The sequence below is a fragment of the Aspergillus wentii genome (genome assembly GCF_001890725.1).
Source record: "Aspergillus wentii DTO 134E9 unplaced genomic scaffold ASPWEscaffold_4, whole genome shotgun sequence".
NCBI lineage: Eukaryota > Fungi > Ascomycota > Eurotiomycetes > Eurotiales > Aspergillaceae > Aspergillus > Aspergillus wentii.
In genome coordinates this window covers 3,338,243-3,356,269 of record NW_024467835.1, presented here as the reverse complement: position 1 = coordinate 3,356,269, position 18,027 = coordinate 3,338,243, and the positions used below count along the sequence as shown (strand labels likewise).

Here is an 18,027-nt window from a genome sequence, read left to right as displayed (position 1 = left end):
GTTTAGAGTTGATCTGGTGGAGATCTGGGGTAGTTCATTAGATAATTTAATTTATATCTTTCATTTTCATCTAATGTGAATTTTCCAGATTAATATATCTGATAAGATCCCTAACAAACTCCCCTTCTTAACGAGTGGGAGTGACATGTGGAATATATATAACGGCTTTCCAGAAAGCATATGAGCAATATAATCTTGTGCCTTTTCATTCAACCCCGAAAATAAATTATGTCTAGTAATCTATCTCACAGTGCGCATACGAATTTGTACTATAGCCATTGATAAAAAATAATTCCAAGGTAATATCTTCTATCAAAGCAACGCAGGTAAATTGGGGCTGTGTTTCATGTACAATGCTGGTTGGCCTCGCTCCGAGCCCTGCGGGGCAACAATGTTGATCTCCAACTGCGATCTTAAATACCGTGACACCATCATTGTCAATCAACACCCTTCTTCAAAACCTCTATTCTATCATCCACTATGCTGGTCCGACATCGCCATCTCGTAGCCCGTGGAACACCCGTTCAACCACCTCCTCACCCCATCGCCATCCGAACAGAGCACATCCCCAAAGAAAAAACATTGATTTACATCCGGCCCAAAGCCGACCCCTACTCAGCAAACGACTACACGGTCAAAGATGACGCCACAGATGAAACCCTCTTCACAGTAACAGGCAAGAAATACGGCAACGACTCTGGCCGCGAATTCCGCGACTCATCCGGCCTGCCTCTCTTTGAACTCCGTCGCTCTTATCGATTCCCTGGATGGCGCACAAAAATCAATTTACCAGGCGACAAGGAAGATCTGGTGGAGGTGAAACACAGGGCAATGAATGGCAACTTTGATCTGATATTCAAGAATCAGGCTGCGGTGCATTCGAAAGCGGACATCGACAAGATTGTTAAGTTGGAAGTGCATCGCACTGCGCCTGATCCGCTGCTTAGCTTCGGGGCTGTTGTTGGTGATACCAAGGTTGTTGATGTGCGTGAGAGCTTGGAGAGCAATAAGTCTATTGTGCATATGTACACTCAGTATGGAGAGCCACGGCCGAAACGAGTCATGGATGTGACCGTGGCAGAGGGGTTTGATATGGTGCTGGTAGGCATAATCACGCTGCTTTTGGTGAAAATGACTAATGTTGTAAAGGCATCTTTGATTTCGGTGATGGCAGTAGACTCGGCCTGTCCTGTGGACAGATTGGAGACATGATGATATTCATTGTATGCCTTTCAATCATTGCACAGTGTTATACAACTTCTTATATTGCTCCCAACATGAAGAGAATCAGCCACGCATCGAATAACACTAGTCCATATCCAATTTATGTATCCTTCGTCGTTTGATGTGACATGGCAGTGGACCTCGTAGTAAGTTCTCTTGTACGCTATTCATTACCTCCACGTCATCTCTAACAGAGCAACTAATTGAGCCTCATTATTGGCGCCTAAATAAAAACACGGCAGGAGATAAACACGCAATTCCATAAGTGGGGCGATACTATTGGGGGCGATGCTTAAGACAACTTAACCCCTAAGGTGGGGGCCATGGGATGCTGCACATTGTTGGTGGAAGATATTCAAGGCAATGATTAGCATTAAAACAGCGAATAAACAAAAGAAATAAGGGTGAAAGTTTTTTTTGTAAAATCACGTGTGGTCACGTCGGCTAATTAGCGTGGTCTACCTTAGCTGCGGTCTGAGTTTGTCATCAGCCCATCGCCTTCATGGCACATTCCATCATCTTTCATCTCACTTCCAGGAATATATCTTTCTTCAATCAAAAGGCGTCAATATATTGAACATCAACCGGTAATACTCTTTGTTCCTTCTAAATATACATTGACAACATGTGCTTACGGCCTTTTCAAGTCAGAAATAGTCTGTGAAAGGATCTATTGCAACCCAAAACAAATCAAAATGCCACAACCATCAGCCAAAGATCCTTTCCAAGAATCTTCCTCGTTGGAATATCAAGAGCCACCACGAAAGCAAAATTTCTTCCGCCACCTCTACACTACTCCGTACAGTCAACTGACTGTTTGGGAGATCCTTCTAAGATTTCTTATTGCCCTCTTATTCGGGGCAGCGATAGGTGCTGTTATAGGAGTCATTATCCGTTTTGCGTAAATCAATCGGAAAATGAAGATGCTGTCATGAGAGAGTAATAGATTGATGTGATGATATTGAAAATGTACTTAATCAAACTTACAATCTGTAATCGATTCATTTTGAGTCATAATAATGAGCATCACGCAAGCCCCTTTTGAACACACCGAAACAAGTCCATTATTACAGCGGGTACTTGTGCCTTGGCGGGAAAAGGACGCTTGTGTAGGGCGAATGGGGCACAATCGCCCGGAACTATCAGCGTATCAATCTCTATCATTTTCAGGACAATAAGTTATATAAGCAAAAGAGCTGGAATTGCTTACTTGTAGAGAGGCGAATAGCATGGATTTTATATCCTTTTGATCTCCAGTTCTATGATTTCTTTTTAATTTATAGTGACATTGTTGAAAGCAGAAATCCACTGGCGTTGGTCCAAGCTTTCATTATGGGTCCAGGGCACTGGAAGTCCAATCAGGGCTCTTCAATATGGGGCTAGCATCCATTTTATCGCCCCATACTCCATCGCCCCAGTGAATACACCCTGTTATCGGCCTCGATCATCAGTCACTCAAGCTACAACACCTACTCAAATCTGCTTGTATCCCACGAGAAATTGATAGAAGCAGCTAGGCTGGCTGATGGAGAGGTATTTATCGTGTTGGGGTAAATGGCAAAAAACATATTACGATAAAGCTGAGGTCGCATACTTATGTCGTGACGTAATTAAAGCCTTTGGAGAATATATCTTGATGACAGCTCTAGAAATGAAAATCATGATCCTATACGGTTCTCGCTCTAAATGATACTTAACAAGAGCTGATTCATAAGCAAGACTATCCAGTATCTCGATTTCTTTCTTCTCAGCCTATCTGGGCGGCTTCATTGATTGAGAAACAAGATCGTGTCGGACCAGTACCATGGTAACATAATGACGTCACCACAGTGGGAACATTAATCCCATGTTAAATTGACAATCAAACTGCGATCGAATGAATGAAGTATCGAGGATGGTAAATCACATTGCGACAATGCCTGCAAAGAACCAACTGGGGGCGGGCACCGGCCCGACAGATAGCCATATCCTCTCTCAAGAGCAAAGCGACGCACAATCAACAGAGAAGCTTGGAGAAATAGAATATACAGAGGATATAGGATGGAATGCTTCATCATCGGAGGATATCGACGAGACGCTCGTACCGGGTCTCTCCAATGAGGATGTGTGGATGCTTGTGAGGAGGTTTAATAAAGTGAGTATGAACTTCATCACTGAACGGTGACAATTGATGGATCTTATAGCAGACATACTATGTGAAAGCGCAACATGATGTCCCATTGCAAAGACTCGACCTCAACCGTGGGGAAAACGAAGAATTTTCTCCAGATAAATTGCGGGCTACGCTGGAGAGGCTGTATACAACTATCATCGTGTCGTTGATGGGGTTTTGTAGCCATATTGCAAGGCTGCGTTCGTGGGACGATTTTCACCGGACGTCTATATTTTGTGGAGTATGTCCCTTGACCAGTCCTTGATATAAAGTTGACTTGTATGTTTAGGTTTACTTTACGGCATGGCTTTTGGATCTTCTGGCTCCCACATTCTTCTCCTTTCTATTGATAATATTTCTCTTTCCACATTATAAGGAATGGGCGTTTCCATCAACATCAAAAGCCCAGAGAGAAGGTTCTCGTGGAAGTCTTACAGGTGCATCAGAGAGATTCAAGGGCGAGGCAGACGAACAGGAAGCAAGTAACCTCATGACCAGTGTGGCCAGCGTCGCCGTAGGAAGCGTCGCAGGGAAACATGACCAGGGAACGCCTGATGATGCTCCTATCGAGTTATCTGTGCCTGATGCCATGGATGCTGTTGCCAAAACAGCAGATGCACAAACTGCCGCTCATGGACATGTACCGGATAGCAGCCATGACAAAACTCGACAGCCGATGAAAGCGGTAGTAATGGAAGGGGCAAATCAGGGTGTAAGGATACTGAGTGATATTGTGGATACTTATGAAAGATTTGGAAAGTAAGTTCCCTAGCTGAGGATATGAAGATGATGCCTCATAGTATATCAGTGCACTATCGCCCACTTGGCCGTTCTCAACAACGATTCCTACTATACGCATAGCCAGTGTTTTAACATCTGCTATTATTCTATCTCTTGTCATGTCCAACTATGTGCTGGTAAAAATCGGGACATTTACATTCGGCCTCGCCTTCTTTGGGGACCCAATTATTATGCGCACAGTGACCTTTTTAAATCGGAAATATCCAAGCTGGACAAAGTTATTGGAGCTCAGGAAGTATGAATCCCCATTCTTATGAACTAGAAAATTACTGATGAAAGCAGTTCCCTACTAAAAGGCATCCCCACGAATGCCCAACTGGCCTTGACTATCCTCCGCATTGGCGAGGCAAACGGCACTCCATTGCCACCACCTCCGAAAAATGGACAACATAAAGCAGAGTCCAGTAAAGATGATCACCAAGAAGCAGCAGGCGTCCAACCGCAACATCACCAAATGTACAACATCCCTAAACCCAAAGGATGGATGTCAGGGATGATTGGCTTCTTCCGCGGCACAACAGCAACAGGAATTGAAAGCAAACTGGCCATCGACCGCGTCCGAGCAGCGGCTGGATCGAAACAGGCAAAGAACAGAGTTGGCGTCCTACACCGCAAGGGCCGCCAGACTCTGCCATCTGGTCCTTGTCAGTTCGATACGCGATATAAAGGGAAACGAGGGATAGTCGTGATTGATGCCTCGCTAGACCCGCCTGCGCTTTACTTCACCACTGATCCGACGGCACAGTTTGATCAGCAGTTGGAGAGCAGGTCGAGCGGCAGTGTGATGTTTACAATGCCTGTTACAGAGATTCAAGAGATGAGGAAGATTGGTGGGTTAGGATGGAAGGGGAAAATAATTACTGGATGGGCGGTTGGTAGTAAAGAGGTGGTGGACGGGCTGACGATTGTTGGAAAGCAACAGCAGACGTATAGGCTTACGGCGATGAAGTTGAGAAATGAGCTGTTTAATCGGTTGGTTGCCATTGATGGGCAGGTTTGGGAGACTTGTTAGTGGATACAGTTAATGTATGCTAGGTCACTTATCTCCTAACTACAAATGTGACTGTTAAGCATCTTCTTCATATCCCCCCATCGTCTAATGCGCCATATTGGGAACCTCTCTTACCCTAGAATCAGATTCCTTATTCTGGCTAAGACAAACAAACTGCTCTTTCTAACCTCTCTATCACACCATGGTTCTAAAGCCACTGGTATTATTGTCGCTTCAGTACTGTACAAACCTTTTGTTAACATGGGAGCCGTGGTCATCGAGAATTAGGAAGCGCCATCTCCGCCGGGCCTTATCCTTGATCTGCCGGTCAAATACCTATATCTCGAAGCCACGCGAATCCTATGTCATTATTCGTCCAGCCGGTTAGCGAATAGGTAAGGGAAAGTTCTGCTGCGTGGTATCAAGATCCTGAAACTACGTATCTTGTAGAATTTAAGAGGATGATCGGTACATAAGGCCTGGAGATAGCTTGCTTCTATCCAGCACTAACTCACCCTGGAGACAGATACTCGGGTTTAAACCAGTTATTTTGCTTTGAAGGTATATAGCCCTTTCTTATCTTGTGCCTACTACATACGACCACAGGGTGTGGAGAACAGGGCTTCCCGTCCGCTCAGCCGTACTTAAGCCACACGCCGGCAGGTTAGTAGTTGGGTGGGTGACCACCAGCGAATCCCTGCTGTTGTATGTTTTTTCTGTTTTTGGTACATGTTTTATAAAACTTTTGCTCATGAAATTCTTGAAAAACTGCAGGTGATTGCTCAATATGGAGAATAAACCGAAGGCAATAAAAGAATATATTTGACTGAAGAGACCCGATCTCACCAGACCCGGTTCTATTGATGGACAAACAGAGTAATGAGATATTTTCAATCCATACAAGAATTGCTGGCTATGGGCAGTTTATGTGTAATTTGTTATAGAAATAAAACATATATGAAAGGCTACCATTCTCTCCCTTTAGATAAATCTATAAATCCGACCATCCTCCACTTCACATTTATGCATCTGCGATAATCAACACTACTATTTCGTACCCACCCTCATACCTTTGCTTACGGCTCTTTATTTTTGGACCGCCTCACAGGTCCATGTGGATGACACACTTAGTGTACGTATTGTTGGTCAACAGCATATAACCTCTCCTCCGGGCTAAGTGCGGCAAATCTAGCCTTCTTGACGCTGTTCCGCCACATATAAAACAGTTTCATCCCGATGAAGAGAGCAATATTCGCGGAGCAAAGCCCAACCAGCGCCTTATCAGCGGTGTAATCTGCATCAATTAGCTCCCTTACCCTCTCATAACTGACACGGGGCAAACTCACAGTAAGGCTTGTCATTGTCTCGATAGACATTGACAGCAACGACACTACCGACCTGGTAGCACATATTATACACAGCCGTCGAGACGGCACGCGTGCCGACGCTCTTCGCATTCTGCGATGTCATGCCGACGAGAATGCTATGCGTGTATGGGATGCCATTGACCCCTGTCAAAAGTGCATACCGGACCCAGGGACTCGCGGAGGGAGGAATGACGACAAGGCCGATGAAGAAGGGGAGCATCCAGATGTTGCTGATGGAGGCTACCAGAGAACGTTCTTGGACTTTCTCCGACACCCACCCGGCGACGAGCACGTTGATCGCGAAAATGACATATCCGGGTATGGCGAGCAGGTTGGATTCGAAAACAGAGTACCCGAGGGTGCGGAGAGTGAGGGATAGGTAATTCGCAATGGGCTGATATGGGATCCATGCGGTGACGCCGAGCTGTGTGTGTTAGCACGAGTGTGATGTATAAAATTTGGGCGAGGCTTACGATGTACAACGGCCAAAGATCAATGTTCGTTAGGGCTCCCCAGATGCCCTTCATATCGACTGCTTGGCGATTGTTCATGTCGCCCTTGGTGGGATCGTCCCGAAGGATGCGGTTCACTAGAATCTTCTCCTCTTCTGTTGACCACCATGCATTCGAGCCATCTTTGCGACGGAAGAGGACAGCTCCTTCGGTAACTGAAGCTGGCATCACGAAGAAGCTGATTATGGCGACAACGACACATATTAGGCCTTCGATCAGAAACCTGGGATCATTAGGGCCTGAATTGGGAAATGGAATTAAAGGACCCTACAGCCACTGCCAACCAGCCCAGCCATTTACTCCACGCATCGCCAACAGGCCACCTGCCAAGAGAGCACCGTATATCTGCGTGAGGGGAATTGCAGTATAGAATATGGAGAGTCTGATGGGGAGTTCGTTGCTCTTGTAGTAGTAGGAGAGGTACAAGACCATCTCCGGGATGAAGCCACCTTGGAACACGCCGACCAATGCACGCAGAACAAAGAATGACGCTCTGTTGGTCATCGCCGCTTGACAGCAACAGGCAGTGCCCCAGAGAAAAATGGCAATTGGCGTCATGCGGTCTGGGCCAATCTTCTTGCTGATGAGACCACCAGGGAGTTCTGCGACCAGGAAAGCGAGTAGATTGATGGTCTGGCCGTAGTTGTAGTCGCTGGTGATAGTTAGTCTCAAGGTCAGGAAGGTCTGTGACTACCAACTTACTTGGTACTCAAATTCAGATCGTCCAACTGACTTTTAGTTAGTCGTGCGTATTCCTAATTGATCATTAAAGCTCACCATGTTGTCTGATATGGCACGATTGATATTCCGGCGGACTAAATCCAAGGAGGAAAACATGACCCAAACCCATACCATCACTCTCCAGTCCAACTATATTTTCAAACCACCAGGTCAGCTCTTATTCTGATGCAGCCAAAAGCATGATCAAGTTAAAGCAGACAACGGAATTAAGAAAATAGTTAAGTACTTTCCTTCGTAAACGTTTCTCAGCTGAGGCAGACCAGGTCAACGTGGGGTCGAACCTGGCTCTGCCTTCATATTTTGATTTCTCGTACACCCTGCGCCAGTGCTCTGCGCGTCGGGAGTCGGAGAAGACATGTCCTTCCGTCGAGCCGAGCTGGTTCTGGTGCACGGTGGGTTCGTAGATCTCATTGAACCCGCCTTCGATTGAGCTTTGTGGCTCCTTCTCGCTAGCTGCGGGCTTGGAAATTGTGACAGGGCCTTGGGATATCATAGTGGGAGTGTCTTGCGAACACAGTATGGGTCGGTGATGGTAGAAAATATTTGATGACATTCAATACGGGGAATCGGGGCAAGGGGTTAATTTGTATAGACCCTGAGAGCATGAGGTGCTACAGAAGATCTATGGTGTGATAGAGAAAAACAGGCCAACCAGCGTTTATGTGGAAATTAAAATACGTAGAGGACGGAATAAGGTTATCTGTTGTTGACAGCCAGTTACTGCCGTATGACAGGTATGGGGTTGATATGCTCGCACGAGCTGCCCGTTCAGATAAGACTTATAAAACTGCACATAATATCAAAATCCCCCTAACAATTCAAGTTTATTTAACCATAAAAGGCTCTCATGGCCAAAAATTGACTCATCTGATTAGATATCTATTCTGCCGATGACGCGATATTTGGCCATCTGATGAGCAACACGAGCCGTCTTGGCGATAAATGGATATGATATGATCAGCAACATTCTGCAGTCACAGCTGATAAAATTGCCTAATTATAATTATTCACAGGTCGGTTTAAGACTGTTTAAATTGCAAATGGACTGCATGTTTTATATAAATGCCGGAGGGCATAACATGTGCTGCCAGTTCCCATTTAGGAATTTATTTAGTGGACCGGGAGCCTAGCAAGGTCGGGCACGAGCCAGCACTGCTGTACTCATTATATTCAATATTTAAGGCCTGCTGTACGTCTCGGAAGAATAATTGTAAAAGGTGAAGATTAAACAGCTTGAAAAACCGTCCTTCGAATAGAAGAATGCTTCCGTAGTAGGCTTTGACCTAGTATTTACGATATATAATGGATTAGAAGGACAGTACGAGGTTCCCTGTTTGGGGAAAACCTAGCTGCAGGGAAGAAAGCTGGTTTTGGGGTCAGGTGGACTATTCCCTTTCCTATCACAAGGCGATATTTACCACAATCAATTTGGTTATATTGAGAGCCATGGGTAAAGTAAATAGAGAACAGCACAGGAGCAGCTTCTTGGACAGGAATCATGGTAAAATTTCACATCTGATTTTCTCCTTCAGCCAGTCACGGATGAAAACTTGGCAAGCAAATGCGGGGGTGCCTCGAATCCGGTGTCACCTCTCGTATTCAAACATTGAGTCGCGGTTCAGGAGCAACAATGTCAAATGTAGCCTTGGGGATCACTTTCAAGGAAGGTGTTCGCCCCGCCAACTGAAGATGCCCGCTAGGATGATCCCTCGTATGCACCCGGACTTCAAAATTTGTGTTCTCTGCATCGCTATTCTTCCACCCGTCGAGCGGCATGTGAGTGAGAACATCGAGATGATTCTGGCAGTTTGCACAACCCAAAACATGCCACCGGCTTAGCACGGGTTCGGCACCGACGAGTTTACGACCCTCAGGGCCTAAGGACCATGCTGAGATGACGAAAGACCCACGGACAGCCGCCCGGTTGATGCCGCCAATGCGGAGATACGGAGAACGGGCAGGGGTGGGGATGGGGCTTGCGAATCCATCTTTTGGAAGAGGTATTTGAGGTGGGATATCGTACGTATACCCAAGCTTTTCGATGTTGGCCACGTCCTGAGAAAAGGATATTAGCTGTCAATCGCTAATTGCTATCATGGGGGCCTAGATTGGTTATATACCTGCGACGTAAAAAAATCACTGCTACTTCCACGCTTGAAAGGAGCTAATGGACTTGTAAGGGTGAGCCATGAGCCACCTGTCACGCCTGGCGTGGGGCCCTGGGCGTCGACTGAGTTGGTGCCAGGGTAATCAAGGAGTTTGTCATCTATGAGTGCTTTTGTCTGGTTGTGCTCTATTTGCCAACGCCAGAATATCAAATCAACAAACGCATGATGGAAAAAGAAAATAGGATCGAAAGCTGCAGTGTCATTCTCCGCCATGTCGCCATTTGCACCAGGAACCGAGCTCGCATCCTGCACAGGGATCTGGATACCACCAATGGCAAGGTGGATTCCGTTGTGTGGTGACTCCAGTGGGACGACTCCGGGGAGGGTCTCCTTAACGTCAGGAGGGTTATCGTCATTCCACCGGGCAGCAGAGGTCGTGTTCGAGAACACAGTGTAGTTTGGCGCTTTGAGGGATTTCAAGTACTTTGCTTTGATAAAGCCCGTCATCTGGTCACCACCGCTAGTCGTGTATTTACCTTCGAGCCACTGCTTCACGTTGGTCTGCAGAAGTTGGTCTGTCTTTTCCTGGCCGAGAAGATTCATGATGTTGTTGTGCGCATCTGAGGTATGGCAGTCGGCATTTCCATACAAACCGGAGAAAGGAAAGCGACATGTTTCCCTGCCTTTCGGCTTGCTATAGTCGGCATCTGGGAAAGGTGAGAGACGGTCTTGGATGGTCTTTTGATACCTGTACGACCGAAGGGGGTTGTCGATTTCCTTTCCGTCCACTACATATTTCTTCTGGAGAAATATCTCGGGAATACCTTTCCCATCGATCTCATTCCAGTAGTGGAGAGCCACTCCAGGGACCTGCTTCTGCAGTGCCTGCTCTAGCCGTAAGAGATATGCACGGTGCCAAGGTTGGGAACAGGATATTGCCGTGGTTGCAGTACCCTCCCCACCATTGGGCGTTACCATAGCCTGCACCGCGGAAGGGTTCACCGTGGTAGCCAGCAATGGTAAAGAAGGAATCTGGATCGTTGGGATCCAGCTGTTGGATCTTATAAAAGGCCTTAACAAGGTCATGCTCCTCGTTTGGTTTGAGGTCTCGAATGTTCTTGCGGGAATAAGTCATTTTTTAAAAGTGAAGTTTTGGTTGAAAGGGGAATTAAATCACTGCTAGGAATGTTTGCGGATTCTCATAGACAATGGGCGGATGGGTGGTATAAATATCATGGAACTCTAACCAAGGAGGGTGGAAATGCTCAGTATCAGCTGCCTAAGCTCTATGACAGTGTCTACCCTGTGATCCTACCGAATAGTTCCTGTTGCAAGCCAGCCTATGTCGTACCCTCAGCTGGATGGAACACACTTGCGGGGAAGATTGCCACGACCAGTTGTATTAGTCTATAGCTACAGCATCTTTCGGGAAACATGGAGATTTCCGCGTCTCATTCATGTCACTGCAGGGGTGCCCATTGGCTATCCAGTTTATTTAATAGTCATCAGTGGGCGGCGAGAGACATGTCATTCAATGGGTAGTTGAATGTCGGGGTATTATTCTTGGGCATCAATGCAGCAAATGCATTTCAATGGCTCTGATACCATTCGGGAATGAAGGGGCTTGCCTAAAGCTGTCGATATTCGTTCATCAGATTTCCTGATTATCCTACATGCATTGTCAAATGGCATTGACCACTATCACATACATTAGTGTCAGTCCGCTTCGTGTTGAACCACACGAAGGCGACACAGCTGCCTACGACTTCGCACTCGCGCAATGTATGTATGTCTTCACGTGGGTATGGTCAGCAAGTATGGCCAGGTCGAGGCCCCATGGAAAAAGTACGAGGCAAATTGCAATCCTAGTTGATCTTCTTAGCTCGTAGGTGTGGACAAGCTGACTTGCTTCTGTCATTCAAGTGATTACATTGACACTTATTTCCTGCAAGCTTGGTCCAATATCTCGCGTATATCAGCAAACATCGTGCACATGATCCTGCTAATGTTCATTTTATTAATAGTTCTCGCGTTGACGCATTTCATACTATCAGTAAATGGTTGGTCTATGCACAGCCTAAAGGTTCGTATAGTAGGCGGACGATCTCAAAGTGTCTGTTAAACATCATATGGGGCTAAACGTCATAGTGTAGGACAACCATACTATCACGGAAGGGCTTGCAGCCTTGCAGAAGGGAGGGCTTTAATTATTGGCCACAAAAAATGGCAGATCTATCTGGCGGACATTGCCAAGAGACGTGGCGCTGAACCACAAAGCTGAAATTAGATAGCAGTCACCTGTGGCCACTAAGACTTGCGTGCTATAACAGGCGTATTCTACTGGGATGCAGAAGGATCCAAGGAGAAATGATGCACATATACTCAAAGTATCTACCGGATGCTATCACTGCACCCTTGAGGGATATGTAATAAAATGTAACGGAACCCTCGGGAAGAATGGCTAGGATTACATTCATGATGAGATTCCCTATTGCTTAGTTCTAGTTAGTACGGCATATAACAACAGTATTATTTCCGCATTCAATCTGTAAGTCTTCACTGCCAAGTATTCTAACGCTTGATGGTATTTTTGGGAGGGTGACTGGCTAATTAGAGATGATAGGTGGTCTTGCTCCAGTCTTGTTCAAAGATGCAAGATTCTGCGCTAAAATTCTTCCCACCAGGTTTTATGCAGTGTATTACGAGTAGGTAAGACTCTAGAATAGTGGTACCGACTCTGAAAATATCAGAGGTCTTAGGCGAAAATCCAGGCATTTTAATATCAAACACGCCTTATAATGTTCAATAATCAAGCAACCTTGCCGAATGGCCTGACCATTTTTCTAAGGCGCACGATCATAGACCTGCACATCTTCCCCAGGAAGTCGAAATGCTTCAACCACCGATTTCCCATCATTCTTTAGCCATTTGTTAAACGCTTCTGCCATATCCATGTTCTTAGCTTTTGTTCCAATCAATGAATGAGCCGGGAGCAACAGCGGATCCTTCTCATCATCTGAACCCTTCTTGAAGATTTTGATCTTGTCTCTGAGCTCATGGGGTAGGTGAAGATAGGTTCCAAAGTCAGTGAGAGTATATTCACCAAGTAGAGCCGCAGCCGTAAGAGCTTCAAGAGGGAAGGCGATATACTGGTGATACCACGTCGTATAGCTTGTTGCCCATGGAACCTATTCACATCACCGTCTGTTAATCAACAACCCCTAGCCAGAAGTGGCCGGATAGAATAAAACTAAACCCACCTGCCCAATGCGAATCCAAAGGTCCGATTCCTGGATATTGGTCGCTGATTTGTCAAAGCGACTCAGAAATCGTACCGCACCAGGCTTATTCACGGTGGCTTGGGCTTGAGTATATAAACGGGTGAACATTTGCTCAACAGAACCTGCATTTTCAATTTTGGCTGGATCATCTTTGGGTCCGATTAGTAGAAAGTGGTCTCGAAAGGCGTATGTGATTTCTGGCTTTGCAATTCCGTTGTCCACAGCCACCTTTTCGGCGTGATAGTTGTAGGTTACACCGATATCGGTGATTTCTTCATCGAGATACTGGATGGAATAGGTTGTGTCGCTTTCATACCAAGCGATCTTGAAGGGCTTTGACTTCTCAACCTGCACTTGATACTTGATGAAATTGTTTGCAAGATCTGTTCTTGGTTAAGCTCATGCCAAAAGGCCTTGGTCAGTAGAGTGGGAGAGGCAGTGCATACCTCCTATTAAGCCAGTCTGTCCAGCACCACCATTCCCAATTCTCAACTGGATTTCCCCTTCCTTGTACCCGCCATCGTAGACTTTGAAAGGCTGGATTGCCATGATATCCATGATACTGGACTGAGTAGAGGATCGTTATATTCACTTTCCAACTTCCACAAAGGCTATTGTCAGCTTGTTAAGCAGATATATGCCTGGTTATACTGTAGCAGGACGGAATGTGATGGTGAAAAGTGAATATAATACAAATGAAACCTATAGGATAATTGAAGCGCGCTGGTCTATATCACTGACAACCATGACTATAAAAATCAGCTAACTTGCAAAAGATCAGTATTATATTTTGTAAATTCTTCTCTCGTATAATACAGAGGGCCATAAAGAGTAAATCCACACTCGCATGAGTGATTCCTCGGATTATGATAATGGAGCATCAAAAGGATGTCCATGTTATTCGTGTTGGCCTTTCATTGGTGCTGGGCACACCCTGTACCCTGTAGCGGATTCTGATTAGCTGCCCTAGACTCGGGGCGGGCCGGGTAAACATCTCCGGGCTGAAGATACCTACCAGTCTAGAAAACGCTGTGATGCATTTTCTTGCAGAATCAGCTGTACTCCGGAGCTTCCGTACGGCCCGCAGCAAACGACAGTTTGAATCACTGTCAACACTTGCAGAGCACAGCCCATGCAGCATATGATCCACACATACCCCTCATTCTCCCACGTCAGACCTTCGACCTGTAGACCAGATACGATGAATTTGACTGGATCTGGGCTATTCATGAAGGAGAAACTAGGTGACCATTGGGGCGCTGATCCTCGACATGCTGGTAGTCAAAAGAAATACACCTGAGAGGTGTGCGTTGGCAGTTGCGACGAGTATAGAGCCAGATGCGTATATTGCGGGCATGCTTCAATAGGTTCTCCTCTACATATCTTCAAACATACATACTAAGCACCATAATTTAACAAAATCCAAAGCTAGATATATTCCATACACGTGTATGAATAGTGCAGTATGCTAATAATTCCTGAAGCTGAACAGATTTTGCGGGATTATGGAGCGGTGGCACTTCAGCTCAGCCTCGTCTTATGGAATTAAACCAATAAGCTAGTGCCACACATTTTACCCCTCTTCCTGGGTAGGCAATATCACGAACGATCGACTGAAAGCTGAAATATGAAAGAGAGAGAACCAAGCGGAAACCCACACCCCCCACCATCTCAGCGATATAATCATGGATCGTAGCATACTGAAACACCCCACATTACCATTGAGATCATTGCAGGCCTTTTCTTACCCCACCCAGGATACTGCTGTTTACATTCCCTCCTGAAGCAAAGAAAACAACACTTCCCCATCTCCCCTTCGATTCCTAATGTCCATATCAAGATGCCGTGGCTCGATTGAAGCTCTGATTGGTCGCCGAGGAAAAGCTGAACTGCATCTTAGAGCATCTTTCCAAGATAATATTAAGCACCATGTCTGTCAACTGTATGGGTATTCTGTTTTTTTTTTTTGAACACAGAGCCGGACTAGACTATCGAAACGAAAATCATCAAGATCGTCATCTACATAGTATACATCCAATGGCACATTCAGAACGCTTTGTTCGTCATGATAGCCATCATCGAAATCGGCGTCTGATAAGCTACCATCTTTAGCATGGACTCTGGCACGTGAGAGTCTGCATATCGATGGATGACAATAGACGAGCTTTGCTTTTGGCAGCAACCACCCTGCCATATCGCTTCCTAGAGAGGCTGGACATCAAGCGGACATTGTCTTTGAGAACCGCCGAGCCACGCGCACTAATGTACTTTCTGTAATGGGTACATTCGATCCTAGTCGGTGAAAGGGTAGCTGAAGTAGCTCTGCGGCATCGAATGATTGTGTTGCAGCATCCATGATGTCTTCACTTATCACCCTATCATTGTGCCATGCGTTTAGAAGTGCACGAAGTGATTCTTTGCCTTGGTATACAGCCCCCAGAAATGCTTGTTCAGTAATCGGAGCATGTGGATATCTATTCAGGACCAGCTCCAAACTGCGGAAATCGAATGCGAGTGTTTCAATGGTTTGTCCGTCGACCTCGATAAGCTGTCAATCCAGAAGAAGTTCAAAAAGCTGATGCCCATCCTCACAACCAAATGGAATATTGTCAAGTATCATCACAATAGGCAATCTATCATGAAATTTGTCGAGGATCAGTGACATTTTCTCAGGACTGTATAGTAATCCCTCTTTCAAGACGCTGTGTGGTATGTTGAGAAGCCTTGAGAAAATTCCTCCACTGATATCATAGTTTCTTGCAAGTGACATATCATTCGTAATTGGCAGCGCTTGTTGGTACAGGTCGAGATACTCCATTAGAGAATTAGCCCCGTGGATGCTCCGTGCGGCACATCGTATGATTTCATCAGTGATTCGAATGGTAGAACTCCATTATCAATAAGCAGTTTGAACATCTTCTTACTATGATGCAACGCGGCTCCCTTCAGCGCTGCCTGTGAAACAACAAATCCCGCCTGTTGTCGCTGCCGAAGTAATTTCAAGCTACCAAGACCCTGAAAGCAATTGCCTATCACTGCTTCGATAACCTTTTCACCCATGAAGACCTCCAGAAGCACCGTCATAACAGGCACACCGATTGTCGGATTTTTCGCCGCAGTAATATAAACTGACTGGCTGATATCAGTTCCATGATCGCTTTTCTCCAAGAGGAATTGGATAATCTGGACGTCGATTTGGTTCTGACCTGCTCCAATCAATATATCAATTCATGCTTGTAAGCACGGGAAGTGACACCAGCACAGTTCTGTTTGTTTTCCAAGTAAAAATCCATAAAATCTATTCGTCCAATGGAAGAAGATCGTCCCATTGCCTAATGATCACGGTAGTCTTCTTAATATCACGTCCTAAACATTGAGTCAATGTATACATAACCTATGGCGTGATATGGACATTTGCATCCCAGTATCTCAAGATCATCTCTAGCATTTCTTTGCTAAAAGGCCTAATCTGGATGGCGGATTCTAGAACCCTTGCTATGCAGTGAGCCATCATTTTATCTTTCGAGCTGAGGATAATCTTCATTAATAATGGCCCTGACTTGGTATTTGATGTAGCTGAGTAAATAAGGTCATCGTTGAAATCTTGGCCACATTGTTCTTTCGATTTGTCTGCGAGTGGCACCATATTCAAAAGTAAGTTCAATGTTATATGTACTTTTTCTGTGCCATGACGACGACAGTCGATATTGGACGATAGCCAGGGCTAGCTTCCTGGGAATTTGTGTGCTGCTTCGTAACAGCAGCTCCACCCAAATGATTTCTAGATATGGAATTCAGGCTGTTTTGACGATAGATCAGGACCCACTGAGGTCTATGCGTAGGGGTGGAGCTATGTCTACATCATTAGGTAGGATTAATTGTACTAATTTATAACATTTATTTATACAAATATACCTTGATTAACCTTGAATGGAGGGGTATAAGGCGTATCGTTATGTAGCTACAGCACTCAGTTCGAGCCAAAGTACCAATCCGACACGATGATTGCAATGGCCGCTACCTGTTCAGGGTCAGTTGATATCCCATACAGATACTGCCACACTTACCAATGATGAATCCACGCCGGGAGCAATAATCAGATCCAGTGCAGGGCGATGGCCTCCTCCACGGGAGCTCCTCCTCAACGCCAATCTCTCATTGTGAAGGATACTCTCGCGCACTTCGGCAATCCTCCTATCGCCATCCACAACGTCAAAGAATGCCAGCGCCTCTCCGTGCTTCTTCACCGTCAACGAGATCTCTTTTTCTTCCTCCTTTTTATTCTCAGCGGCTGCGCCATTCCGAAACGCGAAATTCAAATTGATGCTGGTCCAGCTCCACTGCGGCGATGCCTGCGCTATTGCCCCATCACCATTGGGCTTACTCCCGGGCATCGTAACAACCCAACTGAACGGATTCGAAAGTGGCTTCTTGTAAATATCGAACAAAGGCAGCCCCGACGCGTCCCAGATCTCCTTGCACGAGCGATCGTTGTATTTCCGACCGGTCGCGGAGAATGCCAAGATGCCATCTTCGTCGGTGATTTGACATTCATGCTCTGACTTTGCATCGGAGTATTGTTTTAAAATTAATGTGGTTTTTCTTTCTGTGATGTGCTCCTGGCGAAAGGCAAGTTGGCGATCTGGTGCCTTTAGAACATAGCGCGGTCGTGAATGTTTGGGAGTGACTTTGCGATCTAGTCGTGCCTGGGTGTATGTAGTGTAGGACATGACGGAATGATGAGGCTGTAATATGAGATGAACCTTCAAGAAAGGACGAAGAGGTTTATTTATGTGACATCAACCGTGTTAGTCATGGGGGCCAAGAATGTAACACGACTTCAGCGTCGC

The 18,027-nt window shown here is 45.8% G+C and overlaps 8 protein-coding genes across 8 annotated transcripts; 4 read left to right on the top strand and 4 right to left on the bottom strand.

Annotated features, from left to right (window-relative positions):
• Positions 1–480: 480 nt before the first annotated feature.
• ASPWEDRAFT_172701 (uncharacterized protein) lies at positions 481–1,212 on the top strand (the record flags this gene model as incomplete). The annotated part of the gene is made up of 2 exons (XM_040830959.1): positions 481–1,101; positions 1,150–1,212. The coding sequence occupies 2 exons, from the start codon at positions 481–483 to the stop codon at positions 1,210–1,212; spliced, it is 684 nt and encodes a 227-aa protein (XP_040689592.1).
• Positions 1,213–1,722: 510 nt separating this feature from the next.
• On the top strand, positions 1,723–2,392 carry ASPWEDRAFT_41147 (uncharacterized protein). Its single transcript, XM_040835485.1, has 2 exons — positions 1,723–1,811; positions 1,872–2,392. The coding sequence occupies exon 2, from the start codon at positions 1,920–1,922 to the stop codon at positions 2,127–2,129; it is 210 nt and encodes a 69-aa protein (XP_040689591.1). The 5' UTR covers positions 1,723–1,811; positions 1,872–1,919; the 3' UTR covers positions 2,130–2,392.
• Positions 2,393–3,139: 747 nt separating this feature from the next.
• ASPWEDRAFT_69172 (DUF3292 domain-containing protein) lies at positions 3,140–5,248 on the top strand (the record flags this gene model as incomplete). The annotated part of the gene is made up of 5 exons (XM_040839021.1): positions 3,140–3,358; positions 3,411–3,617; positions 3,666–4,135; positions 4,185–4,412; positions 4,460–5,248. 5 exons carry the CDS (start codon positions 3,140–3,142, stop codon positions 5,187–5,189), a joined length of 1,854 nt encoding a protein of 617 aa, XP_040689590.1. The 3' UTR covers positions 5,190–5,248.
• A 1,047-nt stretch (positions 5,249–6,295) lies between these two features.
• Positions 6,296–8,281, bottom strand: ASPWEDRAFT_28509 (uncharacterized protein; the record flags this gene model as incomplete). The annotated part of the gene is made up of 7 exons (XM_040833143.1): positions 6,296–6,462; positions 6,515–6,959; positions 7,009–7,270; positions 7,319–7,699; positions 7,750–7,775; positions 7,825–7,917; positions 8,015–8,281. 7 exons carry the CDS (start codon positions 8,279–8,281, stop codon positions 6,296–6,298), a joined length of 1,641 nt encoding a protein of 546 aa, XP_040689589.1.
• Positions 8,282–9,231: 950 nt separating this feature from the next.
• Positions 9,232–11,156, bottom strand: ASPWEDRAFT_41143 (tyrosinase family protein). The gene is made up of 2 exons (XM_040835483.1): positions 9,909–11,156; positions 9,232–9,843 (listed from the first exon to the last, which is right to left on the bottom strand). Exons 1-2 carry the CDS (start codon positions 10,980–10,982, stop codon positions 9,388–9,390), a joined length of 1,530 nt encoding a protein of 509 aa, XP_040689588.1. The 5' UTR covers positions 10,983–11,156; the 3' UTR covers positions 9,232–9,387.
• A 1,583-nt stretch (positions 11,157–12,739) lies between these two features.
• On the bottom strand, positions 12,740–13,726 carry ASPWEDRAFT_51831 (uncharacterized protein; the record flags this gene model as incomplete). The annotated part of the gene is made up of 3 exons (XM_040837659.1): positions 12,740–13,084; positions 13,157–13,560; positions 13,624–13,726. 3 exons carry the CDS (start codon positions 13,724–13,726, stop codon positions 12,740–12,742), a joined length of 852 nt encoding a protein of 283 aa, XP_040689587.1.
• Positions 13,727–15,416: 1,690 nt separating this feature from the next.
• Positions 15,417–16,025, top strand: ASPWEDRAFT_41140 (uncharacterized protein). Its single transcript, XM_040835482.1, has one exon. It carries the CDS (start codon positions 15,642–15,644, stop codon positions 15,837–15,839), a length of 198 nt encoding a protein of 65 aa, XP_040689586.1. The 5' UTR covers positions 15,417–15,641; the 3' UTR covers positions 15,840–16,025.
• A 977-nt stretch (positions 16,026–17,002) lies between these two features.
• Positions 17,003–17,929, bottom strand: ASPWEDRAFT_41139 (uncharacterized protein). Its single transcript, XM_040835481.1, has 2 exons — positions 17,245–17,929; positions 17,003–17,198 (listed from the first exon to the last, which is right to left on the bottom strand). The coding sequence occupies exons 1-2, from the start codon at positions 17,905–17,907 to the stop codon at positions 17,148–17,150; spliced, it is 714 nt and encodes a 237-aa protein (XP_040689585.1). The 5' UTR covers positions 17,908–17,929; the 3' UTR covers positions 17,003–17,147.
• Between the last annotated feature and the right edge of the window lie 98 nt (positions 17,930–18,027).